Source organism: Neolamprologus brichardi, chromosome 15 (genome assembly GCF_056152115.1).
Source record: "Neolamprologus brichardi isolate AB-2024 chromosome 15, ASM5615211v1, whole genome shotgun sequence".
NCBI classification, from domain to species: Eukaryota; Metazoa; Chordata; class Actinopteri; order Cichliformes; family Cichlidae; genus Neolamprologus; species Neolamprologus brichardi.
The window spans coordinates 2,906,326-2,925,470 of NC_142118.1; the positions used below are offsets into that span (position 1 = coordinate 2,906,326).

A 19,145-nucleotide genomic window follows, 5' to 3' on the forward strand; every position below is an offset into this window, starting at 1 on the left:
CACAGCTCACGAACAATACGTTACAAAGCCTTCTTGCCTTACAAGTCAGCATTCCTTACAGTCCAGTCATTGGCTGCCCTTTAACCTACTTTTAAAGCAGTGACACAAATTTAAATTGATTAAAAAATTTTACAGAGCTAAAGCTGAATAATTCACTTAAGTGTTGTCAAGCTCATCTTACATTCGAGGGTCATGCTTTGATCTTAAGTAAGGAGGACAAGTAAGAATACCCTTTGTCGGCATAAAGATGTGTAACTTCACATTTTATCTCTGAGATATCTCATTATTAGGACAAAAAGTGCAGTTTCAACTACATCTCAGTTTACCTATATAAAGATGTAGTACATGAAAGAAATCTGTCACTTTGGGCTTAAATTTGTAAGAAATGTGTAAAATTACAGAGAAGTCTGTGACCTCACTGCCCAGACTGTCCTGTAATTATAATTTCCTATTTTTGTTTATTTTACCATGGACACAGTGAAACTAGACATTTCTATGGTATCATTTAATTGCTTATCTGTTACTTCATCATTGTAGTATTAATGTCTGTGTCTTTATCAGGAGGATAAGCTGTAACATTTATGAAAATACAAAAAAAACCAATTGCCATTGGTATTCGAGATTGAAGATAATCTCTAACTTGTCCCAGTAACACGTGAGAGCATGTCCGCCTTGTGGCTGTCTGCAACGCAAACTAAACCTTACCATGTACCTCAGTGCCCAGCGCACCCACCCTCCGCACAGCTGTGAGCAATGAGCATCCTGCCCCCTCCTCCCTCAGCATCAACCCCCCCTGAATTCGTGCGTAAAAGGAAAGTTTACCGAAACCGGTTGGCTGGGCGGTGCGCGCGCACACCCTCTCCAGAGCCGGTGGATGAACTTCAGCTGGATAATGGATGAACGCATCAGACAGACAGCTAGCAAAATGCACAGCGTACTATGAACTCCAGATGTCAATGTATTGGAAGTGAGCACCCGCCCACGACGAGTGAGTCACACTCTGAAGTAGCTGAATAAGTGAGCGACAGTGCGGACGGGGAGTTTCTGCGTGGGGTATTTAACTTCTTTCTGGTACTTAAAGCTCCTCCGTCCCGCGGTGTTTATGGAGAAGCGCAGCATCGAGCTCGAGCCGCCACACGGACTGACAGTTGCTGCGCGAGGCGCTGGTGTCAGGAATGGATAGCGCGCGGGATACCTGCGGACGCTCGTGCGCATCTTATTAAAGTTGCGACACTTCTTGATAGACGAGGCTGAAAACTTTTATTTGTCCTGAGCCAAAAGTCGGAGAGAAGAAAACACGAAAAGGACACGAGCGCTTTTTGTGTTGTTGTTGTAAAGCTGTAATCTAACCTAAAACACACAGTGCACAGTGAAGCACTTTTACCGCCTTTAAGCTTCACGGGAAGCTTTGAAGTGGAGAAGATGAGTCAAGAGGTCCCGAGAAGATTTCAGATGCTGGTTGTGCTCTGGTCAATACTTCTTGTGAGTGTGGTGACAGGGTTACCGACCAGACGCAAGAATATTGCCCACAAAGTAAGTTCTCTTCTCCATTTTTTCCTTTTTCTTTTCCCTTTCTGTGTGTTGGCTTTTTTGTGGCGTAGAGTTTAGCAACAAGTTCGAAAAAGCCACAAATCACACTTGCCACTGACAGGCAATTAGCTAATGCTTTGAAGTTTTTGCTGATGGTTGTAAAATGTCTCCTGAGTCCTGTTCCTTTTATTACTACAATAGCTTGTAAAATTGTACCAACATAATTTTAAAACTAAAGCACAATAAAATATCAGAAAGTTAGTGCTTAGCTTTAATTTCCCATTCAGCCTCTTGGTAATATTTGCTTGGTGCAAATTATTTAAGTTATTCACTTTGTTTGCAACATTTAAAACTTATGTTGTGCATTTGTTTGTAATTTTGTTTGCTGAAATTTAAAAACACCTTAATGAAATGTGCTCACCCTCCTTTTCCAGGCATTCTTTAATCAACTAAAGAATTTCCACATTAGAAATTTGTTGCCTTCTTTTGTTCCACTGCTCTCTCCATGTAAGGTTTGCCATCTCTGGGCATTCACTCTGCTAAATCCAAACTCTCTGCACACACACTGTGCGGTGTGTCAAAGGGGAATGTTTGTGTTACACATGGACATATTTGGATATCAAAGTCCGCTTGTGTGTGTTTGTGTCAGGGTTCAGTTTTTGCCTTTGAACTCTCTCCTTCTTGTGTGGCCTCCCATGGATGCCCTATTGGGACTTTCTCTCTCTCATCATCTGCCTGATTGATGTCAAAGCAAAAAGACACAAGGAAGGACTCATTAGTGACAAGAAGGAAATAAAAATATTACTGTGGCTGCTGTGACTGCTCATTTCATTCACCAAAAAGCCAAATGTTGGCGACTCTCTCCGCCTGTGACCCCCCTGCATGTGTGAGTGGTGGATGAAGAGGGGAGATTAGCAGAGGAAGACTGCGGGAGGAGGAGGACAAGCTCAGTATGGGTTAGGGTGCCCAGTAAGAAGATGCTTATGTAACCAGAGAAAGGATAGCCTTAGGCATCTCTCACACTGGAGCTCAGGTCAAGTGTCATTCATCTGATTGTTTACGTTGGCTCTTTTTTGTGTTAATGTGGAATTTCCTGTTTTTGCCTTTACCCCCATGCCTCGGTGGAGAATAGAGGGAGGGGCGTTGTGTTGAAGTGGCCTCTTTTCCAGATACTGGGACCTGTTTGCCCTCTTCTGCTTTGTACCCCCACTACACAACTTCCACTACCTCACCCTGATTCCACCAGGCATGCATTTGTTGTCCTCTTTCCATTTACACAAAGATGGTGATCAAAGAGAGTCCATAGTTTATTGTTCTTCTGTAATGGTTTGGAAACAGCCAAGTGCAGGACCCTTTGATATCTGCGGGCGCATAAATCAGGGCTGCCATACTGCATACCCCCCTCCCCCAAACCCCAACCGGATCTTGTCCCTACCCCTCTACTCTGGCTCACCCCATCCAGTCTCCGGACCTCCTCTCCCTAACCTAAATGTGTGTCAGCAGCAGTAGCAGTGACAGTAGCCCAACATTCAGTCTTTCACTTAAAAGCAGGACGCTGCGGTTTGCCAAAAGGGTGTATTGTCAGGCCAGAGCCGAGTACCCCGGGTGCATCATGCAGTGTCCCTGTTAAAACGCACTGCATGCCATCAGCCATGATGCCTTTGATCAGAGGAGCCCCACTACCAAGAGGAGGAGATCACGATCAGAGAGAATGAGGGGGAGGACGAAAGGAGGAGGAGAGTGATATACAGGGCGAAAGAATACAGGATCCAGATGTGTAACAGGACGAGATGAGGAGGGTGTGAAAGTATGCGGTCTCTTTCATGACTCTGGACTTGAGATTTTGTGTGTTTGGTTTGTGTAAGCCCGTTATGACCTGTATGGACTACGGTCAGGTACAGGGATAAACGCAGCAACGTGGTGGTGAATTTTTACCAGTGAAATCTTATATCAGACATGAGATGTAATGTTGAAGATGGTGAATCATTAGATCTGTGTGTAGGGGGGGGGGGGGGGGGGGACAGCAAGTTGGCAGTCTTCTTTGGCTGATTACGTATTGTAAAGTATAAAATGTTCAGTAAAAATTGTGAAAAATCACATTAAATGTTCATCTAAAAATTCTAAAATCCAGTAAACATAACTGTTTTACATTAGTAATATAAATACACCTATAATGTTACTAACCGCTACTTATATTCTTACAATTAATGTTAAAATTCTTGCTAAAAAATGCTATTTTCAGTCAACTTTTGGTGTCATTTTTTGTAAGAAAAGTGGCAAATAGTGCAAAGAAAACACCTAAATGTATCCAGAAAAAAGTATCTGTTTGTCACCACCAGCTTACACATATTTGAGGAGGGCTCACCTTTATCCATCATTTATCATCCCCGACAGGCGCCGCCTCCTAACCAGCTTTATGTGTTCACATTCTTGGATTTGACTGACTACATAAGTTCTTTATGGGATGATCACAGGCGGTCCCTGAAAAGTCTGCCCTGTTCTCGAGGCCATAACCATAAATCACGAACTGACTGGTCATTCATTAAAGCGTTTCTTCTGCTCTTTAGCCCACCGACTGCCACTGTTGTGCTGAGCGTACCACAAACTGGCACAGGTCCAATCTGAAATTCTTGTCAAATCATATGTTTGGGCCAGTTAGCTCTTTCACAGGATGACAAAAACATGAACGAATGGCAGACAAGGGTTCATTAGGGGTTTTTGTTTTTTTCCTCTTTACCAGTGACTGTCATGAAACGGTCCTATTAGATTTAAAACAGACTAAGCAAAAAACAATCACATTTTAGAGACTACATTCTACATTTGGTGCATGTTTCCGCAACTACCCACTATTATAATGTCACCACTAATCACCATTAATCTCGGAGATCAGCGATTCTTCCTGCCGGCGTTCCTTCTTAGTAACTGTAAAACCTGAAAGGTCAAATTAAGCAGTGGCAGTAGCGGCGGCAGCACAGCAGGTTCAGACACACTCGCATCAGCCCAGGGGTCCCACGCCTCCCAGGCCCTCTCATTAAAGCTAAAAGCGGATCTCTCTCTGGCACAGGACCCTCTTTGTCCACGGCCTGGATGGCATGACTGTTGTGGGAAAAAAAAAAGAAAATGAACCGAAGGCTGGGTGATGACTTGGCTGGTTAGTGGATGCCCAGGGGCCTTTTGGAATTGCTTACCAAGCTGCAAAGCGGTGGATGGTGTAAAGGCTTTCTTCCTGAAAACTGAACACTAATTGTTTTTAGACCCTTCAGTAAGCCACTATTAATAAAATCTTTCTTTCTGCGACCACCCTTAAGCAGCAAACACTGGTGGTGTCTGCAAACTTTGTCACCTTGCAAGCAGAATCGCACCTTAAGAGTTTTTCTGTCAAGAGTTCTCTTGGTTAGTTTCTTAAATTATTCCAGTAACTTGTGCTCACTGTAACCTGCATTTACCTGTTCTTTCCGTCAGACTCATGGCCAGTCAATTCACAGTGGTGGTGTCCAGTTTGCCTCTGAGGCTTTGGAGCAGCAGAACCAGGTTCAGAGTCTGCTGCCTGAGCCCCACAGCCACCAGAGGAGGTGGTCTCACCCCCAGCACCGCTCCCTTGGTGTTCTTCCACAACCTGAGCCTGAGGAGGAGACCAAACCTTTTATACTGGATCTGAAGAACTTTCCAGACCTGGCCAAAGCTGACATTAACTCACAGAACCCCAACATACAGGTTAGTAGGGACAAGGGAGTCACGTGATATTACCTCTATGTTATATGTTTAGAGGCTAAAAGGAAACCCTTTAATGTCTACAACAGCGGTCTCCAACCTTTTTTGCGCCACGGACCGGTTTATGCCCGACAATATTTTCATGGACCGGCCTTTAAGGTGTCGCGGATAAATACAACAAAATAAAACGAGTACCTGTACCAAAAAAAAAGAAAATTTATTCATAACACACGTGAAAAGACCCAGGAAAACCGAGTTAACGATAAAAACGATAACAAAATAACGCTGAAAACCGATTAAAACCCTGAAAACTATACATTTCACACCTGAGCCTCAACTCTCGCGGCCCGGTACCAAACGACTCACGGACCGGTACCAGTCCGAGTTGGTTGGTCTACAACAAACAGATGAAGACACAGATTTAGTCTTTTCTATGATCTCTGCAGGCACTTATCTTCAGAATGCGAGACATAGTTTTACCAATCTGCTGTACATCAATATAAGTACAGAGACATTTGATTTCCGAGGAGATTTTATGTAACATCGACCTACAAGACCTACCCTAGGCCGAGGATAACAGCAAGAATATACCCAGCTATACTGAAATGACCATAGTACTCGATCTTCAAGCTACTTTCTAACTATTCATTTTACAACAATTACAGAAACATAGCTTTTCTCTTTAGTCTCACTGCTGTCTGGTCTTTACATCAGCTGAAGTGGGCCCTTGGAAGTACTGTGAATCTAGGATGAGTCATATCGAGGTAATGAGAGGTAGTTATCCAGAATAAAGGTTCGCATTCTCTCCCTGAGAGGATCGTTTAGTTGACTGAGTGCTCATGCTCACGTCTGACTGGCTTACTTAGATCCGGAGAGCGGGTTTCCTGACTAAAATACCCTTCCAAGGATTTGACATGGTTGATTTCTTAAGAGTTGTAAGTCAAGCACTAAAGCTGCAAAAAGTACATGCTGTACTTTGTTATAACCGCAAAAGCAGATTTATTGTAGCGATATTGAACATTTCAGATGGATAATATTTGATTATCTCTCATTGACTCCAAATAATTCATGTAAGCGTTGTTCATGCTGTCCGCAGTGATATCACCGGTGAATGTGTTTGTGGCTTCCGTCTGATGAACAGAGACCTTCTCTTATTTTACTCAGGTGACCATTGAAGTAGTCGATGATCCTCAAATGGAAGTGGAGATGGACCTCGCCAAGGAAAAGGATTGGCTACCTTCCTCTTCCTCCTCCCCCTCATCCACAGTAGATTTGCTCGGAGGCAAGAAGCTTTTCTGGCCTCTGTTTTGGAGTTACACCGATTCCAGCGAGGACAGCAACAGCCGGTCGGGCATGGAGGAAACTGGCGAAGAAGAGGAGGAGGAAGATTACTCTTTGGATTACGGTAGTGAGGAGCCCTTACCCAGCGGAGTAGGCGGGGACTGGGATACTCGCTGGAACGAAGGCTGGGATCCAATACAGAGTTACTATGGTAGGTTTTGCCAAGTGGTGCACTCTCTGTGTGTAACTAAGGCCGTATGAACAACTGTTTCTGTTTCCCAAAGGAAAAAAGGTTTAAAAATGAACCTTTGGACATTAAATAGCTCAGTAAATCATATTGAAAGCGATGAAGATGGTTCTGAAGTAGAGCTGGAGAAAGAAGTGTAGCTTAGAAAGGCTGCATGTTAACTGTAGTCACAGAGATCCAAACAATGCTAGCAAGTGAGGCTGCATGAGCACTTGAATATGAGGACATTGTGGGTTATGGGTACTTTGAAGTTGACACTGGTTGTGCTGGTTGCAGAGGCCTGCCTTTTGAAGATGGGTCTGATGCTTTTGCTAATGGCAGCGTGAGGCCGGCACTGTTCCCTGGGACAAAACAGCCCTCTGCTTGTAGACAATTAGAGGGCAGATTGGGAACAGAGAATGACAGCGGCCATTTGTCCGGCCCTTTCATCTTTCCCTGGGACCCCTCGGGCCCCCCTCAGACCCTGACGGTCCCCAGTACCCTCGGCGGTTTGGCCTTTTGAGCGAGTTCAAGAATTTCGTGGGGCTTTAAAGGATCCACATAACTAGTGTTGTGTCTCAGCTTGCACAGACAATTTGTTCAGTTGTAAAAATAGTAAATAGTGCGAGATGAGAAGAGGTCAGATTTGTACAGTGAATGAAAAGCAAATTAATTCAGTGCACAGCCACAGACTCACCACAGCATGAAAGTTTTAGTCGTCAAAGGTTTTCCCATAGATACAAATTTGTGCACAATTAATCTATTTGTGTTTTTTGAACAGTTATGAAGGTTAACGCTGCACAAAACTCCTCTATTTTATTGTAATGCAGTAACAGGTGCTTAAAACTTTACTGTAACGCTTTTCCTCTGTCCTTTATATCGGTATATAGGCTCCATCTGTTTGACTGTTGTGTGTATAGACGAGCGAGCAAAGGCAACAATGCCTATAAAGTGGTCACATCTAAAGGCTTGGTGAACATAAATCAAGGATGTCTGCCTTAGCTTCTTCTATAATTAAGACTCTCCTGAGACCTCATTCCCGTATGGCCACATGGCGAGTTGGCAGCGCCCACAAAGTAAAATTGGGTGCTCGCTACACCCAAGCTGGTATTTCTGCACCCACCTCGCCTTTAATCAAGAATGACTTGTTTTCAGTGTTATTAACACCACAAGGAAGCATGGCGCGGAGGCGGACAGCCACAGCACAGCTTCTCTCTCTCTAATTTTACTGAAGCCTTCTTAAAAAGAACATGGGTTTGCATGGGAAAGGTTAGACCAGGAGAAAAATTGGACTGAGGCAGTCAGGAAAGTTTGAAAGCTCATTTTGGATTAGCCTGTCGAAGTGCGTGTTTAGTTCATAGCAACACAAAACTGTGTTATTGTATTTTTCTCTTGTGCTTGTAATTATTTATCAACACTTCGAAGCTGCTTCCAATTAGCTCCACCTATTACAAAAGGAAGGTGCAGAGCTGCTATTCTAATCTTCTCATCACCTCTCGTAATCTCACTTTTCCCATTGTGTAAATTCTGTTGTGCTTTCATCTTAATAGGCTTTTTCTTGTTTGTGTGGGATAGGTTTTGATCAGTAGGAAATGAGTCACAAAAACTTAATCTGAGTTCACAGAAAATGCTTACATTTTCAGTCTCTGATGCTCTGATGAAAGCCACAAGGCTGAAACACGTTTGCATGTTTGTGTGCATAAGTGCAAATAAACGAGTGAAGCACTACTTGTGTACCTTTGGGTTCCTGACACTGATGTTTACATTTTCTCTTCCACAGAGAAAGACATAGATGATTGGACACCCTGGTCTCCCTGTTCAGTGACATGTGGACATGGTGAGAGGAAGAGGACCAAGTCCTGTGGGTACTCCTGCACTCTGACAGAAGCTTCTAAATGTGACCTGGAGCCCTGCCCGGGTAATATTTTACTTTAACACGTGCATTAAATCAGCGGTCCCCAACCTTTTTTGCACCACGGACCGGTTTATGCCCGACAATATTTTCACGGACCGGCCTTTAAGATGTCGCGGATAAATACAACAAAATAAAACTAGTACCGGTACCGAAAAAAATAAGATTTATTCATAACACACGTGAAAAGACCCAGGAAAACCGAGTAAACGATAAAAACGATAACAAAATAACGCTGAAAACCGATAAAAACCCTGAAAACTATACATTTCACACCTGAGCCTCAACTCTCGTGGCCCGGTACCAAATGACTCACGGACCGGTCCGAGGCCCGGGGGTTGGGGACCGCTGCATTAAATGATTCAGATTTTTATTCAGATTTGCAGGGCTTTTTTTCACTAATCGGCTAATCTATCACTCTCTATGTAGGTGATGTCAACACTGTGGTAGAGCCTTTCCCTTTCGAAATGGAAAATGGCACGGAGCCTTTTGGAACAGGTGAGTGTTTATTCGGGAAGTTTTCCATAACCGTAAAAAAGGTTTCTCAATCAGATATAAACTGGAACTGGATCTAGATTGGGCTTACTCAGTAGTGTAATGCAGATGTATACAGATGCAAGTATAGGATTCAGACTTGACTGCACGGTGTCCCTTCATCTGTTCATGCTCTCAGCAGTTGCAGAGATTAATGCGGTGTTGCTGTCTTCTTTCCAACAGATGTAGACAGCTGTGAGAAATGGCTCAATTGTAAGAGTGAGTTCCTGCAGAGGTACCTCCATCAGGTTTTGTCTGAGCTGCCCAACTGCCCCTGCTCATACCCTTTCGAAGCCGCGTACGCCGTGGTCAGTGTCTACGATGACGCTCACGGACGGCCGTTCCGCTGGCACGACGCCAGCGGCCCCAAGGAGCGCCTGGACATCTACAAGCCTTCGGCGCGCAGCTGCATCCGCTCGGCACTGTCCAGCGACTCGACTACCCTTGCGGCACAGCACTGTTGTTACGACGACCGCGGGAGGCTGATCACGCGAGGAAAAGGCGCAGGCACGCCGAACCTGATTAGCACCGAGTTTTCGCCCGAGCTGCACTTCAAAGTGGATGTGCTGCCTTGGATTCTGTGCAAGGGAGACTGGAGTCGCTTCCATGCGGTGCGACCACCCAACAATGGACTGAGTTGCCCAGAAAACCCCCACGAGGACGTGTTCATGAATGAACTCGAAGAGGCCAGGGAGTACTGAAGGACCACAGCCAAAACTACCACTTCACTCAGAGAGTCAGAGGGGAGGTAGCCTACCTTAAAAGTCATGACATATTACATCAAAGCCACCTATAAATAATTAAATAGACATGACTTGAAGGAAATTGACAGGTTAGGAGTTTTGCGGAGGTTTAGGAATATTGGTGAAGTCTGGTTTCCTCAAGTTAGGATTTGGCACAGTATCCTTATATCGGCCTCAACCAAGCTGAACTAAAACAAAAAATACGTTGTTGTCTCATCACTTGCCAACCTGTTACACATCTGGCATGACACCAAGCTCTTTCTCTTTATATTCAGTACTCTCTCCTGGGTGTGTGTAAGCATGATGTCTGCCTACTGGCTTTTTCGATGCTATCTTTGAGCGCTTGTGATCGACAACACCAACATTAAGAAAACATCCTGATCGTGCTTATTGTAGATTTTACATGAGGAAATATAATGAATATGAGCTTGATTGATTGATGGAACAAGCACACGGCTTGGACAGTCCAGGTGATAACTAACTATGCTGCTACAGTATAAAATCCTTCAGGTTTTACAAAGGCATTATAAAGTGGAACAAGACATTAGTTTCACAAAACACATTCATTCAGCCAGTCCTCTGAGTTATTTAACTGAAGTAGGAGGTTATTGAGAAATTTGAGGTCTCAGCCAGACAACTAAGCTAAAAGGATTTGGAACATTCATTTGCAAGTGCTTAGTTTGCTAGAGAGAATGATGCTATTAGTCTTCAGGTAGAAATTATAAAAGGACAGAACATTTGATTTCAAATGCTATTTCACACCGATTGATTTCAAGTGTTTCCACACATTTTCTTTCATTGCCAGGAAGTATATGTGATCTGGGTGCCAAAGAGATAAAACAAAAGTCTGACTGTTGGTGCCTGTGTAAATCCCACCTCCGTATCTCCACGCAACGTGGGGAAAAACATTACGTTCTTTTAGATTGTGTCTCTGCTATCTTCTCAGGGGGGGACTAGCTGACCATCACAACAAATTTGCTCATTTACCTCGACAGCGGAGCACTATTGGATCTTGTACAGTCTTGTGGGTAAAGATTAGTAGAGGCGTGTTGGGTGTGTAATCAATAATTGCTGAACAGATGATGCTTTAGTGCAGTCGGAGTCCTTTGATCCCTGTTGTTGATGAATTGTGTGGTTTGCTGTTTAAGGTCTTTGAGTTTATGTACAGTGCTTGATTGGATAGAAAGGACATTTGCTTCTCAAATAAACATCCCTGAGAGGTCATTCGGGTAGCGGCCCATGAACAGGCTAACGCAGGATACTGGTAATAGTCTCTTACCGTTATATGGTGTGTGTTCAAGTGTGTGGCTTAAGAGTGTTCAATTCAATTCAATTTTATTTATATAGCGCCAAATCACAACAAAAGTCGCCTCAAGGCGCTTCATAGATACAGAGAAAAACCCAACAATCATATGACCCCCCCTATGAGCAAGCACTTTGGCGAGAGTGGGAAGGAAAAACTCCCTTTTAACAGGAAGGAACCTCCGGCAGAACCAGGCTCAGGGAGGGGCGGGGCCATCTGCTGCGACCGGTTGGGGTGAGAGAAGGAAGACAGGATAAAGACATGCTGTGGAAGAGAGACAGAGGTTAATAACAGATATGATTCAATGCAGAGAGGTCTGTTAATACATAGTGAGTGAGAAAGGAAAAACTCAATGCATCATGGGAATCCCCCGGCAGCCTACGTCTATTGCAGCATAACTAAGGGAGGATTCAGGGTCACCTGGTCCAGCCCTAACTATATGCTTTAGCAAAAAGGAAAGTTTTAAGCCTAATCTTAAAAGTAGAGATTAAGTGTTAAGTGCGGCTCGTGAGATTGATCAAGCGACCGTTTAACCGCTCTCAGAATATATTTTGGCTTTGTAGCTACAGAGGTTTTTTAAACACTGCACATCACTTAAACAATCCTCACTCCTATAACAGCCTATCAAAATGATGTGCCACTTGTCCTTTCTATCCAGTCTAATTCTATGGATGTCTGCTCCAAACCTTTATCTTTTCAGGAAGTCTGCATCCAGATGCATTTTTGTAATCATGCATTTGCATTTTGGTATCACCAATTCTAAAGAAAAGGCACTTTACTTTTGCCATTTGTTGATGAGAGTGTTATTGTGAAGGGAAACTCGCCAGAAATGCTGCATTGTTATATGAAGGTGCATATATACGTATAACTGTTCTGTTGAGAAAAGCATGACCTTTTTGTGACTTCTGAATCTAGTATTACATATATGGTGTTGTACAGTATTTATTTGTCTGTTCTTGTTTTTTAAGTTTGCTGAAGCTTTGAAATGACTCTACTCTCATCATGGTGCACTAGTAAGACTGAATAATGAAGGCACCCATTAACTAAAGGGAAACCTCCTGCCTCATATCACTACATAAAACAACAACAGGTGTCTGTGTTTTATTCTGTTCTACTGCAGTACTCTATAAATATGTTGCAATTATACTGAAGAAATATATATATAAAGACCTTGCATTCATCATCTGACTCTTGTGGTGTTTCTTTTTCCACTCTTTAGGTACTGTGTAGTAGAGCCAAGCTGAATGCTTTAAAAACATGAGCAGCCTGAGACTGCACGCCTCCGCCAAGGCTGAAATTTCCCTCAACAACATGCATGAATTGAATCCCTGTGTCCAGACAGTCATGTGGATCTGGATCAGCTTGTGATATAGCAATATAAAGAGGATGTCTGTCGTTTTTAGTCATTTCTATTCAATATGCATTTGGAAAGAAATGATTCTGAATGTGCAGTTTTTTCCTATCTAGCAATGGTAAACAATCCTTTAAAAAATTCCTGGTCCAGATCCGTGCTGACACTTCTAGGAGCGCCAAGGCCCACGAGGGGGACCTTAACCCAACAAACTGAATGTGAGGAAAACAGTATGTAAGAGTTCAACAATATGTTACTAATGCCTGGAGTGGATACAGTTTTATATCTAAAATTTAAAAAAAACAACAACAACTATGTAGGTTACAGGCTTAGTCCAAAACATGTGAAGGATGCACTCACCCAACCACTTTATTAGGTACACCTTGCTGGTAGTGGACCTTTTCCCTTCAGATCTACCTTCATTCTTTGCGACAAAGATGCAACAACGTCCTGGACACATTCCTCAAAGATTTTGGTCCATAGTGCCATAACAGCATCGCAGAGGTGCTGCAGATTTAAAATCTACAGCCAAGAATCCCCCCCACACACACACACCTTACACCACCACTGGAGAGGCAGGATCGATCAATGCTTAAATTCTGATGCTACCATCTGAATATCTCAGCAGAAAATCAAGACTCATCACACTATTCTTCCAGTCATTTATTGCCCAATTTTGGTGAGCCTATGTGAGCTCAGTTTCGTTCTTAGTTTAGGGAAGGCCCTTGGTGTGGTCCAATCTGCTCCGAGGTTCGACACATTGTGTGTTCAGACATGCTCTTCTGCATACCTTGGTAGCAGAAGTTCCCAAGCTGGGGGGGCATGGTATGAAAAGAAAAAAAAGAGCGCTTGGACACTGCTAGCATAATGGACAGGTTTTTGACGGGGCGCCCACACAAACGCAAAGCAGATGAAGCATCGCCAAATATGTTTCCAAACCAACTTCCTTCCAAGCCAAAGACTAGAAAATATGGTGAAGCAAATCTTCCCTTTGGCTTCACCTGCACGAGTCCCGAGGTAGGTCTGCCCCGCAGAATTGTTTTTCCCTGCGTTGGGAACCGTTGGGCTTTCCAAATCACGGACTAATAGGATCCCACATTCTTGATTTTTAGTTCACAAACACTTCTTGTGATGACTAACTGCTCCTGACATTTTGGAGATGTTTGCTCTTTACACAGTAAAGTTACAGCGGGATACGAATAATATCAGGCTGATCCTGACACGATTTGTTCCTCGGTTCAAATCAGGACAAACAGCATCCCACAGCTGTTTATGTTTTTAAACCCATTTTGCACATAAAGGCAGTTTTTAAAAAAATGTATTGATAGCAATGTTACACGGGAAAAAAACAACAACTACACATAAAATAATTATACCGTGACGCCTCTGCCTTTGTAAATGGAGGGACAGTAACTGCGTGTGTATATAAAACTTGCAGATAGTCAGATTAACAGTAACAGTATTTTGTCTCTATCTGCCATTCTGCAATTCATGTCATGTAAACAATAACGTGCGCACAGCGTGACGTGAAAAAAGGCGCATACCAGGAACTCTGTATTCCTCGTCCACACGTAAACGCAAAAAAGGAGTTTTCAAAAATCTCAGTTTTCGGTGATTTGAAACACCGTTTACGTGTGGACGAAAAGCCCAAACGCATAGAAACAGGGGGTGGGGCGAACATTTTTCTTGTAATACAAAGGGGGGCCTAGCAAAAAAAAGTTTGGGAACCACTGCCTTGGTAGTAACATTTGGTCATTTGACTTGTTACCTTCTGTCCTCCTGTGACCTCTGGCATCAATAAGACATTTTCACCCAGGAATCTGATCCCCACTGGAGATGATTGTGTGGAGAAATCACTGTATATGAACAGTTTGTGAAACAGACCAACCCACTTGGCACCAGCAACCATGCTACATTCAGAGTCACTTGAATAATTTTCTTTCCCATTCTGATGCTGAGTTTTAACTTCAGCAGGTCACCTTGACCTACATGCATCGAGTTGCTGCAATGTGATTGGCTCATAAGATATCTGCATTCCCCAGCAGTTAAACACATATAGATAATGAACTGGGCAGCGATTGGGCACTAACCCCAACTCCGTCACCAAGTACATACTGAGTGAGGCACCTTGCTAGCATGTTAGCAAAGAGTCACTGCTTGCACCATCACAGTCCAACATTTCATCAGCCTACTCTGTTGATTGTGTTTGCTTGTTCTCAGTGTAACAGTGGTCTGCCTCAAGAGTTGACTTCACGTCTACAAGTCAAAAGTCATACTAACATTTTCTCTAAGACTTCCAAACAATCAGCCACAGCTTCATCGAGCCATGCATGGGTCACAATTTACAAACATGTTGTAGCCGTCGTAGCTGTGATTCACGAGGGTGAGGCATAATTCACGAATCTGATTTATCAATTGTGGTTTGGGCAAAAGTTGAAAGACTTTACAAGACAGAGAGAGAAAGAGCTTGATGGTGGTTTTTGGCTAGAAAATCCTTTAAACTGATGTTCCAGAAAGTGGGTAAATAGTGTGGTACTTATATAGCACTTTTCTTACTAGAAAAGTTCACCCATTTACACTCGATCAAATGCATCTGGGGGCATCTCGTATATCATGCCCAAGGATTCTTCACCTTGCAGACAGGAGGAGCTGGCAGTCGAACCTTCAACTGTTCAACTAGTGGACAACCTGCTCAAACTCCTGAGCCACGGCCTCCTGAAGTTGGATGTCAGCAAAAGACATCAGACTGTGGAGAGGCTCTACTCAACCACACTAAGTGCATACAATGAGCTAGTTTTCTGATTAACCAATTAGACAAATACACCTGCTTAAACACATGAATTTAACCTCTTAAGCCATTGCATGCCTTAGCTGACAGCCGCCATCAATGTCAGCCATGTCTGCTGTGGCCTAGGTTGACCTACTCGTACCATAACATTGTCTGAGGCTATACTCTTTCCAGAGGATTAAATAACATTGAGATTAAAAGTTTAAAGGTCAGGTTAATGCAAATCCATAGGCTTAGGCAAGCCAAATACTCCTTTCAGATCCCCTAATTCCTGTCGGTCATGTTGGCTAACCTTCATTTACTGCCCACATTCACCCAAGAAACAAAAGAATATTGGTTTAAAAGTGGGCCCATTACAGAAAGATTTGCTGTCATGTCTACATGCTTTAGAAAAACATATAAGAATCAGTCTCCATGTCCATGGAGAGTATCTGCTTAGAGTTTGGTAGATCTACTATGGTCGTCCAGTGATTCCTAAGTTGACTACAGATGAGTGCTGTGTGGAGGGAAGCCAGACACATGTTGACCACATTGCTCCCACAGAATAACAGATAAATAACCACAGATGTGTAGACAGAGGAGAAAGGAGAGGGAAACAGAGAGGGAAAGGGAACATAAAAGGGAGGGGAGGTTTCAAAGCTTTGTAGCTGAAAGATGGTATCTGGAATATTGAATGAAGCAGGAGTTTTTTCCGGGCAGATGCGTTTAAAACCGGGTGAATACACTTCACAGCTTATGGAGAGCATGTGGATCATGTCACAGAGGGAGTGTGCTGTGGTTGCACAGAAGTTCAAGCTGACAAAAATCATTGTTTTTCAAATTAGGGCGATTGATTTTACGCACGAAATGTGAGAAGACCGGACCGGCGTGGAGGATTCTGAATGCGCTCTTTGCCGTGCGCTCTAATTTTAGGCCGTGAACGTGTGTGTGTGTTATGTGATTCATTCCTTTAGTTATAGCGCTGGTGGCCCAGGCCTGGTGCCAGCCCTCGGTGGTTACAGATCTGTTTACTTTTGCAGGCTGGCAGGAACATGAGATTTCCTCTGGGTGTGCTGCGGCTGGTCGACCTGCAAACAGCACGGTCCTTCAAGTGCCTCGCTGCTCCTGTTACGGGCAGCCTCATCCGCAGCTCTCCCGCCGATCGCTTGTGACGTGGGTAACTCCACACAAACAAACATATATTCACCGAGACAGAAAAGGGTTCAGTAAGGTCGAGTAAAGCGGTCGTTACGGGCGCGCTCACAAACCTAATTAAACGCTAATTCACATATGCATGTCGGCGCACACGAACAGACCCATACACATGCCTCAGCAGCTCTACCTATGCGACTTGGAGAATACCAAAGGATCAGTGGAACTGATGGATTATCTGCAGGCCTGAATTATCCCATTCCTTGACCAGCTTGACACAGAGGAAGGCCTTGTTCTCAAGTGGTCAACAAAACTAATCTGAAAATGGAGCCTCTATCCCAGGGAGAGTCTGAAAAAGGAGGAGCTGTGGGATACAAGTGGCACTTCACACAATTTGTACTTCCACTCTTACAGACTGAAAATCCTGCAAATATAAAACGACTTGAGCACAAATGCACTTGAAGCTAAATGCTAACACCAGCAGGCCGACTTAATGGCAATTGCATGTTGTCAACAGTGACTGGTTGACACATTTGCCAGCTTCATTTTGCATGTTGGAACACCATATTCAAAAAATCATAAAATCCAAAGAATTGGCATTTATAATAAATCCTTTTTAAAATGTATAAATGTTAATAATGTGTGATGATGCTTGTGAAAGGTTTTGTTGAGGTTAGCCCACCCGTTAAGGACGAGGATATACTACGATTGTTACAGTGAAATGGGAAGGCGGAGCGTGCTAGCTGACTACAAAAATACTAGAAGTCAAGAAAACTTTCTAGATGCAAGAATAACCACAGAAAACTTCTGAGTCACCAGTTTGCAGACAGAGTGACTCACAGTGACTCGGAAAGTGACATTCTTTGTCAAGAATGTTGTTGGTGAAATACTTACAGTATGATAAATATGCCTTTCAAAGTTGTTATATTTGCCATTTTAACCATACACGGCATTAAAGAGGGATTTAGTTACCATGGCATCACCAGTTGGGTCTTAGGTCACATTTTGATGAGGTGACACCAATGACATGTGAAGCTACAAGTTCACTGGCGCGTTGTTCCTCATCTCTGATGCCTAGAATACCCAAATTTTCAAAATAAACGTCATGTTTTGTACAGTATGACCCAAAATGAGGGCATGAACTCCTCAGTAAAGTGGTTACAGATGTCTTTGCAGAGGGCTGTTTGCCTGTAGATACTATAGGACTGTAGGTCTTTTTGCAACCACCCCTGTTGGCCTGTAAAAAGAATGGTTTAAGTCACTTTCATGCTGGCTTCACGTGTCAGACCCAGAAGCTAAGTCTGTGTTTTATGTGAATTAATTTAATATGAAAGGCAACAGGACAAGAGGCCTCAAGTGGCCACTAAAGCAAATACAGTTTCCAGCATTGGTTTGGCTTGATAACAATATCGTGGTGATTGGGGAAAAATAATTAGGTGATCCTGTAGGCATAATATAATCCTGTCACAAGTGTTGGGGAGTAACGGAATACATGTACCGCCGTTACGTATTTAAAATACAAAATATGAGTAACTGTATTCCGTTACAGTTACCGTTTAAAAAGGTGGTATTTAGAATACAGTTACTTTGTTGAAATAAATGGATTACACGGCGGTACTTCCCTGTTTCATATTGTGGCGGGTCAGGACTGTTTGGGTTTTGTTTGACAGCTACGTGCTGTTGTTCCAGGTGGCAGCGTTACGGTTGCCATGGTTACAGGGTGACGCTCTCTCTCTCTGCGTGTTTCCTGGGTGAGAGAGGCCTTTTTGTTGTTGTTGTGCTAAGCTAACAGGCAGAATGCTACAGGTATAGCTCTAAAGAATGTAGCATCATGGGCAGTGTAGTCCGTGCTGCAGGGAGAATGGACTGCCATACCCGTTATGTGTCTGTGAGCGAGGGAGGGAGAAAAAGGAAAAGTACGAGTTGTCATCGAGCAGAAACGGAGCTGGAAGCATGTAAATATAATAATAACCACTGCAGCCAAGAAGAGTGCCTGACGAGCCCAGTTGTAAGTAAGCTATTAAGACTCGACTGTACACCGTGTTCGTGTTTTCCTCCAAAAACAATAAGTTCTGTTGGAGCAGCCTTTCAACGCCTCTCTCTGTCTGTCGCTAGCAAAGTTGACCCAGACAACAAAGTAAAGCTAGTTTTCGGCTACGAGCCCGACACAGAACCCACCGTATTAGCCAGAGGTCCCTTTACTACGGTTCGGAGCCGCGGACCTTCAGTAACAGTAATAAATCACAGCAATAGTACATTCATGTAGTTGTAAACAGCATGATAATATATTAAGTAATCCAAAGTATTCAGAATACGTTACTCTCATTGAGTAACGTATTCTGAATATGTTACAGAATACATTTTGGGGCATGTATTCTGTAATCTGTAATGGAATACATTTTAAAAGTAACCTTCCCAACACTGCCTGTCACAAGTTAAATCGCAATCAATAAGTAAGATTTTAAAAGGTATCTGCACGACGGTTTTTCAAAGAGATGAACCTAAATGCGCCCGGTCAAATTTTCACAAGGACATATCCAGTTATTACTGATGTATTTCAGCTGAAAACAAACAACCCTCGCTGTCACATTCCAGCTTAAGAGATTAAAAAAACTGGGTTTGGCATGCATTTGCA

The 19,145-nt window shown here is 43.3% G+C and overlaps 1 protein-coding gene across 2 annotated transcripts; it reads left to right on the forward strand.

The window, feature by feature from the left end:
• Positions 1 to 870: 870 nt before the first annotated feature.
• Positions 871 to 12,543, forward strand: ism2b (isthmin 2b). Of its 2 annotated transcripts, XR_015720706.1 has the most exons (7): positions 871 to 1,533; positions 4,993 to 5,244; positions 6,406 to 6,733; positions 8,529 to 8,666; positions 9,090 to 9,158; positions 9,378 to 12,330; positions 12,460 to 12,543. XR_015720706.1 is itself a non-coding variant. In XM_087852414.1 (6 exons), exons 1-6 carry the CDS (start codon positions 1,423 to 1,425, stop codon positions 9,893 to 9,895), a joined length of 1,416 nt encoding a protein of 471 aa, XP_087708540.1. In that variant the 5' UTR covers positions 871 to 1,422; the 3' UTR covers positions 9,896 to 12,421. The 2 variants fall into 2 exon arrangements, 1 of the variants encoding a protein (XP_087708540.1); XM_087852414.1 differs by lacking the exon at positions 12,460 to 12,543 and having other exon boundaries at positions 9,378 to 12,421.
• The last annotated feature ends 6,602 nt before the right edge of the window (positions 12,544 to 19,145 follow it).

Coding starts and splice junctions, on each gene's coding strand:
- ism2b (XM_087852414.1), top strand. CDS start 1,423: ATGAGTCAAGAGGTCCCGAGAAGATTTCAGATGCTGGTTGTGCTCTGG. Junction 1,534..4,992: donor GCAAGAATATTGCCCACAAA/GTAAGTTCTCTT, acceptor TCTTTCCGTCAG/ACTCATGGCCAGTCAATTCA. Junction 5,245..6,405: donor CACAGAACCCCAACATACAG/GTTAGTAGGGAC, acceptor TATTTTACTCAG/GTGACCATTGAAGTAGTCGA.